The sequence below is a fragment of the Opisthocomus hoazin genome, chromosome Z (assembly GCF_030867145.1).
Source record: "Opisthocomus hoazin isolate bOpiHoa1 chromosome Z, bOpiHoa1.hap1, whole genome shotgun sequence".
NCBI lineage: Eukaryota > Metazoa > Chordata > Aves > Opisthocomiformes > Opisthocomidae > Opisthocomus > Opisthocomus hoazin.
Window position 1 is genome coordinate 79196148 of NC_134454.1, and position 14340 is coordinate 79210487.

The 14340-nt window shown below is 42.8% G+C and overlaps 1 protein-coding gene across 11 annotated transcripts in view; it reads right to left on the minus strand.

The window, feature by feature from the left end:
- Nucleotides 1-846: 846 nt before the first annotated feature.
- UNC13B (unc-13 homolog B) overlaps nucleotides 847-14340 on the minus strand; it is a 219320-nt gene continuing 205826 nt past the window's right edge. For 8 of the 11 annotated variants that reach the window (XM_075447133.1, XM_075447132.1, XM_075447137.1 and 5 more), the window contains 6 exons: nucleotides 11234-11314; nucleotides 10721-10868; nucleotides 7919-7975; nucleotides 5277-5369; nucleotides 4018-4177; nucleotides 847-2852 (listed from right to left, as the gene is read on the minus strand). In XM_075447133.1, the coding sequence (XP_075303248.1) occupies nucleotides 2567-2852; nucleotides 4018-4177; nucleotides 5277-5369; nucleotides 7919-7975; nucleotides 10721-10868; nucleotides 11234-11314 (825 nt within the window). In that variant the 3' untranslated portion in view covers nucleotides 847-2566. The remainder of the gene's footprint in view (nucleotides 2853-4017; nucleotides 4178-5276; nucleotides 5370-7918; nucleotides 7976-10720; nucleotides 10869-11233; nucleotides 11315-14340) is intronic. The other 3 variants (XM_075447135.1, XM_075447134.1, XM_075447130.1) reach the window with 1 other exon arrangement.

Sequence of the window (14340 nt, forward strand, 5' to 3'; positions counted from 1 at the left end):
CCACGGCAGCGCTGGCTGAAGCGATGACAAGCGAGCATGCTGATGAGATGTGCACCATCTCAGTTGGTAGTGAAGTGGGGCTTTAAAGTCCTGCTTCTAACAACACATCACACGGGATACACCATCAAACTCGGTGACTTCCCTGTGATGAAGCCAGGAACAGAAATACAGATACAAGCTGGACTGTGAGCTAGCCGAGATCCTTGCATTGCTCAGCGTACGTTACCTAAGGAAAAAATGGCATCTCACATCGCAAAAATTCAGAGAATTATCATGAAATATGAGTCCTTTGATTTACTTGAGCTTGTCTGCTGGAAATTTTTTTTGGCAGCATCCCCAACAAACGAAGAGGGGTAGTAGTTTACCTGACATCAAGAAGGTTTATTCTCTCCTCTCTGGTCAATACCATCTACAGAGTATTAATGCTCATATTAGACTGGAAGGTATGAATCAAGTTTGGTATAGAATTATTTTTCTTTGTATGTTATCTGTAAAGTATCCTACTGCCTGCCTGAGTCTTTCTGTTCAGCAACTTCAGGAGGCTACCTGAGCACAAATGAAACTTGACTTAAAAGGCCAGACAGGAGAAGAAAAGGAAGTGTTTATGCTTTTCTGTGACTTCTCAGTGTGTTATCAGAAGCCAAGAACTTCAGGGAAAGATGTCAAGGATGGAGGCACCATGGAGGAGGGGGGAATTGTCTGACTCATACCCCTTGCAGGGCATCGACAGCACCACAGAAATACCTACGTACTAAACGAGAGTAATTTGCAAAGATGCAGTAGTGATTCCGCCCTACGTGATTTAGCGAACCAAATTACAGTTACACCTCAACAAGATGACTCCAAATGCTGCTAAAAGAGTTTATTAAAGACTGTACTAAGAGTTCTCATAACAATGGCACATACAATGATTCAAAATCATGACAAATAGCTTGGAGTTTTGAAGAGCACTATTACAATACACCACAGACAAGAACAAAGCAGATGAGCCGTCTCAGAACCCTAGGAGCAGGCCCACGAAATACAGGAGTCTTATCATAGAGCTGTACAAGTGTCAGAAAAAATAGAAAAAAGAAAGTCATCTAATATGCAGTCCTTGAATTTATTGACAGTATTACAGTACTTTATGGGCAAGGACTGGCTTGTTCCAGCTGCTCTTTCCAGAGCACAAGAGCGGCTGGAAATAGCAAAAAAATCCCCAAAAGAGTAAAACCCTCCGACAAACATACCTCAGGTGCAATCACTACTCCTGACCTTCCTGCTTATGAATTTTCTGTCAGAAATTCTGACCATCCTGCAATCACTTTGCTCTGGACAGTGTTTCGTTTTGCAAGAAAACAAAACTAGGATGCTTCTTTAAGACAGTGCAAATATATTATCAATGGTATCGTTAAATCACAGATTAATGACAATCAGCGTGGAGCAACTGCAGCATGGCCAACAGCGATTCCAGATCAGAACTGAAGGACCTGCTGCCCCTTGACCAGCACTCCAGAGTGAGTACTTGCAGAGGGGAGAGATGTTGCTCTCTCCCCAAGCAGGCCATCATCTCTGGGTTCATAGTAAGGAATGGTATCAGCTACTGCAGGGTAACAAAATGCTACAGAAAGCCTGCAAGTATTAAATTATCCAATCCTATGTCAAAAAACTAACAAAATAATATTGAAGTGGAAAAAGTACATAGCAGCCATGTTATTTGTCATGGCTGTAATGTTGTTCCCTTCCTTACCATGTTGGGCATGGTAGCCAAAGTGTGACTCGCGGAGTTCAGCAGCTCGCAGTACCCCCATGGTGATGCAGGATTCCCAGCAGCACGTGGGGATTTATATTCTCCGAGACACACCGACCATCTAATTACACCGGCAGGGCAGCTGCAGTCTGCTCCTGGTGTGTTGCCTTTGCAGCTTTTGGCTATGAGATCTTAGGCCCCTCTGGACTTGTCCCACTGGTCTCACCCATGCTCACAGCAGCACATCCATGGTCATAAATTCATTTGGTGTGCATCTTCAGAGCAGTTTGCAACATCTTTTTCAAGCAGACGTTGAGGTGTCTGTGTATCACACTGGGACACTGGTATAATCTGTGCCAGAACATCCCCTGGCAGCTCCATAGTACACAAATTCAACGAGAGATAACTGTGCTTTGCCAAAACCCCAAATCACTCTTCTTCTCCCAATTTCCACACAGTTATGTGTTTGTATCTTAGTGTGATTATGTAGAACCTTTTTAACGTCTGCCAGCTTCAGAGGATAAAATCACAGTGCTGCATATCAACAAAACCCAGCATACCCAGCCTCCAATATAAAATAATTTATATACACAAAGCAGAATTTGCATCTTAAATAAGAAGAGATTGTCTCATTCTCTATGGCGTCTTACCCAGCTACTAAAAAATAAATAATTCACATCAGATTGATGGATTTGTTTCCTGTACAGCACACGTGCGCTATTGGAGCTGACAAAGACAACAAGAAAAAACCTTTTGTATTTAATAAAAGAGAATTGTTGAACACTTGCACATGTTGGCACAAGGCAGAAGAGAAAAGGGAACACTACACAGCTCGGCTCAGGTGCCCTCCTCTGTGGAGCGGGACTCAGATTTCAACTTCACAAATTCTCTGGCAACTTCATCATTGGTTCTCTGAGAGAGAATCCTCAGGACTGTAAGCCCAGTCTCATCCATGTGAATCCTGCGCCCGAGGGGGCACCAGCAAGCACAGCTCCCTTTGTCTGCTATGTCTCTGAGCTGCATCACTGCTATCCCCAGCACTCGGTCCTCCCGAGCAAAGCAGTAATCCTTCACGCAGACTTGGAGCTCGTAGGCATCAGGGCCGTCTTCATTCCCCAGTATGCTGAAAAACACACACAGGTTTACTTACAGTTTCTCAGAATGTATAAACTCCTCCGCAAAATACAGGTGTTGAGTGCTTAGATGAGCCACAGAAAACTCCTTTCCACAGAAATCCCTGGTCAAAGAGGGATAAGGAAAACCTATGGTGTATGGGCATTTTTTCTGTTTTGTGGCTGATGAGGACAACCTGGCTACTTAAAAAACGAATCACCCTTATCAAGTTGCCTTCACATGTGTGTGTTAAACTGTGAAATGAGGGAAGCCGAGAACATTAAAGCCATGCTAATAGATTTTTCAACTCAGATGACTTTAAACATCTCTGCTTCTGTTCAGGGTGCTTCATTTCAGTAATTAGTATTTTAACTAGATTAAGTCTTTGTTAAAGATTCAGAACCTTCCATTAAAGCAAAAGCTAATAAAATTACATCCCAAACCTTTCTGATGTTTCTAGAATTAAACGAATTAAAAAAAAAAGGACAAAATCTCTTCACTTTGAGAAAGCCTGCCTTTCGCCACATCAAAGAAAAATTATATGGACAGTCCCTCTCCCTTAAGACGTTTACAGTCTTTGCTGGTGATCATCATCTCTCATTCCTACTGTACAGCTGGGTAAGCACTAGTCTGTAGCTCCCTTTGTTGAGCCTTCCAAGAAGGAAGATGCCTTTGTAATAATGAAAGCCAAATAAGAAGAGATCTATACTCCGTGTCGAGAAAGACCGCAATTTTAGCGGTGCAACTTGCTACCAGTTCCAAAGGGCTGTATCCTTGGAAACAAGTTCAGAAAGCATGTTCCACAGGTCAAGTTGGGATAAAAGCCACCTATTAAGACTGAAAGAAATAAAAATACATCATGAACTTTTAGCCTCAACTCTACCAGCAAAAGATACAAAGTTTGTTAAAATGATGGAGCACAGCAAAATATGCTGACAGGACACACGTGTTTCAGAAGGCAGTCAAAGGACACAGCTGGTACAGACCTCAGCGTCCCATCCACAGCAAGAACTTCCATAATCTAGCTTTTCCTGCTTTTCCTGCCAAGACACCAAATGCTGGGCCAAGCTACTGGTTCAGGTGCTCCTTTGAGCCCTGAGCAGGCTGTTCACAGACACTGGAAAACCCCACCTGAACCTGCCACATCAGATCCGCAGGCTAGTTTTCACACTCACAAGTGAAAAGTTTCATTGTACTTGGGAGCCCAGTTGTTGCTCTTTGACTTGGTTGTGAACTTCCTCTTCTTGTCACTCTGATGGGGCCCAATCATGGTGATTTCCACAAACGGACGGAACATGCCAGACGTTTGCCACTTCAGGTCGTTGGCTGCCACAACTGGAAGAGAGAGTCACAACCTGTTTTACAGTAAATACTCACTTGTTCCCATTACTCTGGACACCTTTCTGTTCTGCTCTGCTTTTCATTTCTTGTTTCAGAAGACAAAGTCCAACTCAAAACACATGAGTGTCCTGACACACATGGGCAGGGCTTTTTTGTAATGTAAAGATATGCTTTTTTGCTCTAGTTTAAAGTTCTGTAAAGGGAATTTAATGCTGAGGACAGCATTTAGCTTATGCCATTTGCATAGTGAAGAAATTAGTCCAAAAAACAGGCATCCATGTAGCTCTGGGCAGGCTGCCCTGCTGGTTCAGTGCTTAACTTTCCATTATGTGTGGCATGAGAAAAAAAAAGGGCATTTTAGGGACTGATATTAAGGTCTCTGTTGAAAAGGAAAATGAGACTGCAGGTAAGGCAAACAAAGCCCATGATCCATGGGTGGGTCCAGAACCCAGAATTATTAGCTCTTTAATTCTCATTCTCTCTCAGGTCACTGCAGGGAGCAGACTGAAGCACAGGAAATAGCTCTGAAAATCAGTTTTTGCATTGCAGTGTAGATCTAGCCAGGAGAAGAGCGGCCTGAAGAGCTGTTTACATAAATCTTTAGAGGAAATTAAAGTCGTTAAGCACGCTGTATTCGAGCAAAGGAGACAAACTAGGAAGAGGAAGCCTGGGATGAATCACTGCTTTGGTTATTTTCAGAGCAGCTCTTCAGGGACCAGTGTGGCCTTCAGGATGGGGGAGAGGAGCCTCTGAACTCTTACTGGCTCTGCGATCTCTCGGTTTACACTAAGCAATTTCACAACATCGCCCTGTCATGCTGCCCTGTTCCCTACAGCACAGGCTAAACTGTGGCGCCTGGTTAGAGCCATCATCTGATTTTTGTTTACTTCATGTATCGCTGCCAATAAACAACAGAACTGTACACTGCCATGTCACTGGTTGGACTGGAGAAGCCCATTTGTTCCTGATCTGAAAGAGGGAAAAGAATTCTGGATTCATGTCACAGGAGCTAACACAGAAATCTAATGACTGCCAGCTGGAGATTTGCCTTGACACAGTCAGAGCCTGAGCGGTAACAAATGCTTAGCTGTACCTTTCACCGTGACTTTGTGTTCACCGGTTCCTGGGTGTGTATACAGGTCGATCTGTATGGACACTTCACCCACAGGATCATCCACACCAGAGCCTGTTGGAAGAAAATGGACACCCCCCCGTGCATGCATGCATTATTGTTCACTGGCACACGTCTTTGATTTATGGCCTCAGCAAGAGAATAGCATTTTCCCAGTACACCTTCCATAGCCAGCTTTTCAGTCAACATTGATAATGTAACATAAATGCAAAATAATATCAGGCTTGCATGCCCAGCACACATAAACACTAATGTTTTTTGCACTTGATAAAGATCGCATCCTGTTGAGAATACTAGTAAGAATTATAAAAGAATTTAAGAGATCTAAAGCTCGACAATGGACCCTCACTGGGAGCAAGGATTTTTCAGAGATTCCTGCCAAGCTATTGTGCGCACATGCAGGCATTCCAGTGCTGGGCACCAGCATTCCTGTCTGCTCAGGGAAGAAGGGATGATGAAAAAAACAACAAAACAAAACAAAACAAAAAAACCACACCAGAGAGAAAATTTAGGAAAAAAAAAAAAGACAAAGATGTTAGTGATTTGCACTGAGCTATAGCGCAGACTCACCCTCCAAGAAGCTTTTTCCATGTTGTATGTCAGATAAAAGTTGTCACCCTGACTGCCTATCTGCCTCCCTTCAGAGGATAATGAGAATCCCTTCACTGCTGCGCACCAAAAATGAAGAGACAGAAGCACTCACAACTTGCATACTTATTTCCCTTCATCAATTAGCCAGGGAGAAAACAAGATGTAGCTTCACAGATGAAAAGATAATATGTTGTAAGAGAGGAAGAAGATCTCATGAACTTTACAATTTGTGTATTATGATGTTTTCAACTTTTTAACTTTTAATCATAATTATAATGCAATATGCGGAGATGACATTTTTCTGGGTAGGAAAGTAAGATGTCATGTAAATTACAGAAAAAGACTGCTTTGCAAAATGAAGATGAAGTCTTTGATAAGATAGCAAGATTGATTCTACTTTCTCTTTGATAACTGTCTGATCTCAGGCTGACAATTAGCAATGCTGTTGTAATTGGGATACCTAGAGGGTAACTGAGTACCTACGAACAGCAGTGTTGTTTTGTCAATTTTGAGGCTAAGACACATTACTAAGTGAAAGAATTCGTGTGTTTGAAATTGAAGATAAGGAGTTTGAAGGATATCATTAAACAAACATTTTGATTAGATAGATCTAACACATCAACTTTTGCAAGAACATTCTGCAGGCAGCAAAACCACTCATTTAAAAGATTGAGAGCTAATCTGTGCAATTCTATGAAGACAATTATACAGCACAGCAGAACTGTAGGCAGTGAAAGTCACATTAACATACAAGTAAAAGTATCTGAGTAAACATAACAGAACCTCAGATTATTATCTCAGGGTAGATTCTCATCCTTGACCTGAGTACAATAAACAGCCTCTAGGCTGTAACATTTGTACATGATCTTGAATATACTGTTTTCTCCCGGCTTAGAAGGGCAGTGTTCCTTCTTTCCTGTATATAAGCACAGAGCTTTAAAATTAGGAGGCTTAATTGTTGAGCTGACCTATCTGATGGTGTGGGTCTATCACTTATAGGGTCGGCATTGTCCATGGGAATAGACAAGATTACCAACAGTACATAACAACTTTATCAGGCCACACCTGCAGAAATATCAGCCATTAAACACTCAGGTCTTCATTTTACTAATGTTTAGTGTAATTAAGAGGTTATAAAGGAGGTACTGATGTTTCAGAGGAATGACAGCAGAACCATCCCATTACCTTTGAGGGAGACAAAATAAGATAATTTTGGTCCTACCTTAGTTCTTGTCTTTTCATACAAAAATTTTGTTCTATTAACTGAAATGTTCAGAGACAAAAAAACCCCCACTTTGTAGATGGCCAATGAAAAATATTCTGGTTGCGTAGAAGTGTGTGCATATACATGCTTGCACATTTTGTGACAACAGATTTAAATCTTGGCATGAAATTCTCATTGGTATTGTGACAGTGGAAGGTGAAACTGCAGAACTGAGCTCATGCAACGTGTTAGAGATGTTTTCACCTAAGATAACAAAAAGACTCTGGATAGCAGAAAATAAATTGAAACATGAAACACAACAAGACTTAATTTTTTAGGGCTCTCCTGAGCACCCAGACTTTTAGCTGCCTGTCTTTCAAGCCAGATGTTTCAAGCTCGGCCATAACCTTGAGCGCATAACAGACATTACCATGTATTACAGTAGCCTGTCTCAGTAGACCATACGCATGCAAGTCTAGGACTTGAAACGGCAATACACAGCCCATGTTAAAGGGTAGCGGAACAAGTCTGTAGCATCTCTCAAAAGACAGTCCATTTTCGAGACAGCTTTCACATCCCGCGAATAAACCTCAAGCTTTGGAACAGGCTCTCAGGCAGGGCACAGACTTCTACACCACGCAACCCGTGGCTCCGTCTGTGGGATGCAAGCATTCAGTGAAAGTTCACTTCTATAGGGAGCTAAAGGGAATGCATCTCTGGAAAAGGTTTCTGAGCATGGGCAAGATGACTTCAAAAGCAAGGCAGCTGGCTAATGTTGTTATGGCAACAACATTAGTCTTGAACATACCCTTATCAGGAAGAACGTCCTCATTAGCGGTAAACCTAATACCTTTCCCATCATGCACTGAGACATGAATTCAAAAGGCAAGAAGCAAGCAGGATAAAGAGAGAAGAGTGTGAATTACAATCCAATTAGCGGTGTCACTTAAACAAACACAAGACAAATGTTCTAGCTCTTAACAGACCAAATAGGCTTTTAAGTCTTCCACACAAACACAGGCTTGGGACAGCAAAATTGTCTGCAAGTACAGGACTGTCTGGGTTAAAACAAGATCAGAATTTGTGCTGGCATAACTGAACTGCAAGCCCTGATCTAACTTCGCAGAGCAAACATTTAACAGCATACTGCCACAGAAGCCTACTCAGTAAGATAATGAGGGTAACCGATACCTCACAAACTGGAAGATGGAACCACTGGGCAGTGAAGTAAGAGAGGCAGTCAGCATTTAAATAGATCTGCATGCAGCCATTTCCTCCCATAGGTTTGTGGGAAGTTTGGCTTCACGAAGGGAAACATCAGAGAGCTCTGGTAAGCAGATGCCAGCTGTAAATATTAGTGCTGTCCCTTCTGTTCCTCCAACACATATGCAGATCTCCAAACCAATGTACCAACAGGGGTCACTGAGAAGTGTATGCAAGCAATGTCCCAGGAGCAAGTCACACCTTTCTCGGAGATATTGCATCATTGATCCTACAGACATAGGTGATGTAGCTCCAGTCTTTTGTTCCCCATACAGGGTCCAAAACTCTCAAGCCTACTGATGTTGAAGATGCTGATTTGGACCAGCTCAGTGGCCCACCATGCCCAATATCTGCCTCCTAAAGTGACTCAGACAAGCCACAAAGAAATTTCATTGGTCAGCTATGAGATACAATCAATGACCTCGTCATAAGTGCATCTTTTGGCCTAAAACTAGAGCTTAATTCTTTACAAGCTGCTTAAAAAAACAAAAACAAAAATAAAAAACAACACACACATTTCTGTGGCAACTCTGTATATGCCTGCTGCTCTCAGATTATGTTCAGTTCTTTTTGTGTATCTGCTAAACACTCGTTTAGCAGAAACTCAGTGGAGTTTTATAGTCATATCATGCATTGCATGAAGCTGTTTCCTCATATCAGCTTTGGTTTTTCCACTTTGCAACTTCAATGGAGCATGTTCTTCCTCTAATTTTAAACACTCCTGACTGTAGTGTGGAGCGTAAAACAGCAGTGCTGCACACATCTTTGTATCTTGGCTGGTCACAAAAACGTAATAGGATCCACACAAAAACCTATCTTCAATTCACGGTCTGGATATAGAATGGGAAACATTTGCCATAGAACCGCAAAGATTGAGAACACACTGTGCACACAAGTTCCCCATTAAAAAGTGTTTTTATAACTAAAGGCAACAGCCAAGTTCCAGGACTCCCTTGTGGATGCAGCAGTCTTTGACCTGTCTGGCCACTGGATGTCATCGTTGTTCTGCTGGAACATAGCTATAGGGCCATACTCTCAAATGCACTTACTGACTCTTTAGTTAACTTCAGAGGTTTTATGCAGTATATTTCAAATTAAGCAAGAATATATCGTCCTGCTAAAGGCAGTGATGATTCAGTCCTCCAAAACTACACTCAACTTCTCACTTTAAAACTTCAAAACCAAACCTTGTTCTGCTCAAAAACTCTCAGTATTTTTGCCACTGGTTGGGGGATGCCAGTATCAAGCAGTATCATTTGTACATGAGGGAAAAGTATGTTGGCTACGGATCACTTTCCCCTTGATTTTAGGGCTCGGTATGACAGTATGCTGACAGAGTTAGTACAGTCCGTGGGGTTACCAGCTCTCATTGGCTTGGAAGAATTAAAGCAAAAAAGGATCCCAAGCAAAAAGGTTGCAGAAAGACACCCCCATGGACCTGTATGACTTTTGCTGCTGAGATGTAGTAGTCCAATGCCAAGGCTTGTATGTAAACAGCCTGATAACTTCAAGCACCTGTTTCAGTTTTGACCTAACCTTTAACAGCATGTGTCCCCTCTTTCTGAGATTAACGAGATTCACAGTCAGCCAGTGAAGGTCCTTGACTATAGACCAAACTATTCAGTAAAACAATCTGGAGATGTTTACATGAAAGCAATGAAAGATGGAGACAATTAACTGTTTTCCACTTCCAAATCAATGAAACAGCACCACTAGCATGGTGCTAGAAAGCTACCAAAGAACTCCAGTGACCTATCCCAGCAGCTTACTAACATGTTGTGGTGATTTGTAATCATCTAGCTCGCATACATCCTGTACCGGCTGCAGACAAAACAGTGCTTTTGTTACCTTCCTAAGAGACTTTTCCCTTTACAGGCAGCACACAGCTCTGTGACTCATCACATTGCTGTCAACCAGCCTTAGTCAGACCTACACAGGCTGCTGACAGCTGGCCTGTGACACAGGCACTGACTAGTTTCTGTGGTGGTGCCTTGCTGAGATGGTCTCTCACACCGCCATGTAAGTCTCAGAACAGTAACTTCAAATTTCACTGAAGTCACCCACCCATATTAATTCATGAAACATGACTGTTAAGTGAGGACTGCAGAAAAAAAGACCACAAACACCCCAGGCCTTATGTTTCCCATATTTCTGCTCTCTGAAAATGTAGTTGTTGAGTGGGAAATAACCCCCTTTCCCTCCCTCCCAATTTCGAAGCTCTGAATTGTCACGTTTCCAGAAACGTTACTGCCAAAAGCACTCTACAAACTGGCAGTACAAGACAGAGCAATTACGAACAGAGCAGATAGCTCCATTCAGCTTTGCCAGCAACACAAAAGTGTCTTACCCTGAGCTGTCTGAGTCTGGACAAAGGTTTTGATGAGAGTGTCTGTGGTCTGAGTGTAGAGAGACAGAGCATATCGGAGTGACTGCAGGTCTGGACTCTTCTCCAAGAAAGTTTTCTTCAGGCCATTCCCACCAGCATGGAAATATTGCTAAGAGTAAGAAGAAACAGGAAAAATACTGAGGAAGAATTGCAACCAGCAAACCAATATTTATGTGCTATTGTGTGTGAGGATGGGAAAAAGCTGGAAAAAGTCACAAAACAGCTTCGCTACTGATACCAACTGCTCATGGCTTTCCTCTTCTAAAGCACTTAAAATATAAATATGCTGGCTGCCAGCACGTGCCAGTCACCTGAGCCTATTCAGGTTTACACAGACATGGCAGTGCCACTCGTTTAGTGCCTTTATCACTGTAACAGCAGCGACAGAATGCTGTCATCTCCTGAACTGGGATAGGCACTATCCTCCCAAATAGTATTTGGGGATGGAGCAAGGGAACGATAGAAATCACTTACTTTGATTGTATCCAGTGCCAGATCCAAAACAGCACACTGCTTTGGAGTGAGACTCCTGGTTTCTTCTCTCACCATATGATCCTGCAAACAACCATTATATTTGACATGAGTATGCTGTCAGAGACTAAAAGAAAAGGCGTCCCCAGTATCATCACTTTCTCTGGATCCATGCTGTGGTTACGTGGCCACAGCATTAATTCAGCTGTTTAAAGAACGCTTAATGGAGTCTCCCAGAGTCATTTATTACAGCTTAACTTGAAAATAAATCCACTTTCTCTGCTTCTTGCAGGCACAGAAGAGAAAAATAAGGAAAGGAGCTGGACAGAGATAAGTGACAATTTAAAATCACAGCTTGTCTCTCAGAAAAACTCAAACAGGAGTCTGCTTGCTACCCTTGTCATTCTAAAGCAGCCACAACAAAGCCCTCAAAACACCAACTAAATCAAGGAATTCTGAGAACCAGATATTAGGCAAGGCTGTTAGGTGTTGATCATGGATTTTTTAATTCTTCCGTTTACAAAAGTCATTAATTTATCATATCGTTGGTGCAGAGGAAGACAAAAAACCAAGCAAGCAACATGTTCTAGAAAACACCTTTGCGAAAAGAAGTTGTTCCCATTAAGACTCACCATTTCTAATAGCAAAGAGCCAGGAATCCCTTGGGAAAGGATTCCCTTTCCTGCAGTGGGAGCATATCCCTGTTAGACTCCTGTCTGACTACAAGGATGTGCCATCCTCTGGTATTTCACTAAGCTCTTTCTCTCTGATGCTTAGTCTAGGTCTCATGGAAAAACATCATGGTTTAGGAAGTCAAAGTTTGCACAAACCCAAACTCTAACTGTTTAAGCTGCTGAAGGGTCAGCTGACTGCAGCCTGGGTGCTGAAGCATTCATGAAAAGGTCTTGGCAAATCAGGCAAAGGCTACTTAGCCCTATTTTAAACATGTCATAGCCTCTGATCAGAGACACTTTTCAGGAGACACGTCTACTAAATTGTCTTTGAGTAAAGGATGCATAGTGTGTGGCATCACGTGTGCATTTCACACTGATAAGCCTGCTGGCTGTCTTGCAGCCTGGCGATTCTTCACATTGCTTAGTGCTGTTTCCACTCATTATTCACCACGATCCAGCTCCTGCCTGATGGAGATGGGGCTCACAGCAGTCTAGGTGCAGTGCTAGGCATTTGCCACGCTTCTCACACACATCTAGCCTAGCACCTTTGCCCAGTGCTGCATTAAACTGTACAGAAGATGCCTCTCAAGTCAGCAGTACCTCCGACAAGTTTGCACTGTGGTTTCTTGAGTACTGGAGGCATGCATCAACTTGCCTCTTTTCCCCACACAGGCTGCTCCTGATCCAGGGAGCCATGTGCAGTGGCGCAGTACTCTCTAAGCTGTATCTTCTGTTGCGACAAGCTGTCCTTAGGGGAGCAATAGCTCTCCTCCCTCTTCTTCATAAGCTGGGAATAATTCAATTGAAGATGATGGGGTTTCACACTTCAGTACACAGAGGGTAAAACATTCTTTCTCTGTCTGACAGCCAGATGAAGTGCACAATCAGCCAGAGCCCAAGGCCACGTTCATGGGAGAGGCCAGTTTAGTCAGGGTAGCTGTGTCCCCAAGGCAGAGTGACTTTCATGTCTGTTGAAATGACTTTCTCGGTCTGCCTGCCAGTTTTCCCACACTGCATCAGAAACCAGGTGGTCAACATTTTTCTCTTAAACACCTAAAGAGCTCACTTACCCTGCTCTGAGTGGTCACCCAGCCGGTGCCCACGCTACCACTGCACAGCAACACATCACTGCTTTCTAAGAGAGTCTCCCAGTGCCATTTACTTCAACACATTATGTAAAAATAACCCAGTGACTGGACTGGTAATGCTTGCACCTACACACAGAGAAGTCCACAACTGTCATTCCCCTGCATACCTGCCCTCTGCAAATCCCACACTGTTTCTACAAAGCACTGCACGGAGAGTCTAGACTTCCCAGACTGCCAGCCAGGAGTAAGCCACAAGTATTTATATGAAATAATTAAGCAACTTCAAGCAGAAGTAGTTATAAAAAAAAAAAAAAAATCTTTAACTGGTCTCTTGGACTCATCCTTGTATTCTCTGCAGGTACTCTCCGAACAACCTCCACCATCAGAGCTCTGCTGGTTACCCTGGGGGCAGCACACGGGAGAGGAGGCTGCTGCTCCCTGCTCCAGATGCTGGCTATTAAGCAAACCAAGCAGAAAGAGTTTGATAATAAATGGGAGGCAGATACGTGGCACCGAGGTGCCAGTTTTATGGTTGGTTTTCTCAGCATTTTAAAATACACTGTGAAATTGATTTGTCATCAGAATGAGAGCCTGTGCTTGTCAGGTCTGTCAGTCTCAGTTTTCAGCTGAGTTATCTGATTCACTAGGGCTCTGTTCTCCCTGTTCTATTTAAGACAAATAAAGCTTAAAATCCATCCCATAAATTTTCCAGGCTTTTAGTGGAACTGCAAAATGCACAGGAGAAGGGCTCTGAAGAGCCACTTACTCATGCCTTTCCTGTTCGGTTATATGTGTCTGAAAAACCAAAAAGAAAAAAAAAAAATCCACGATGCTTACACAAACCCAAACAATTTACACTTCCGCAACATCTTTACTCTTCTAGAAATTTTTGGACACAATGTTGGTTCACACCATCTGTCTGAACTAAAGGTCTCCAGAATTCAGGTGGTAGAGTACTTTCACACTTGTGTACAGCTCTCATGCTGCACATAGAATCCTGTGTACCGGTGCTGCTGTTGTCCTATATGTGGATATGCAAATAAAGGCTGAACACACACCAGCGCTTGCCTGATTTGCATGATTATGTCCATTTCTAAAAATGTAGTCCACAGTTACCAAAGTTAAGCTTTACAGTAACTGAACTGAAGACAGCGTGGTGCTGAGGGATGGCCTTCATCTGACCAGTGCAAATGGAAATCAGCAAAGCTTCCAACTCACTCCTGCAAAAGGCACCTTATATATATTAAGAAATTCCAGTTATGAGCAAATATGGAAGAAGTAAAAGATAAGAGTGAGTGCCACTGACTATGCCCAAGAATGCAAACAAGCCACAGGAACTTGCAGTCGT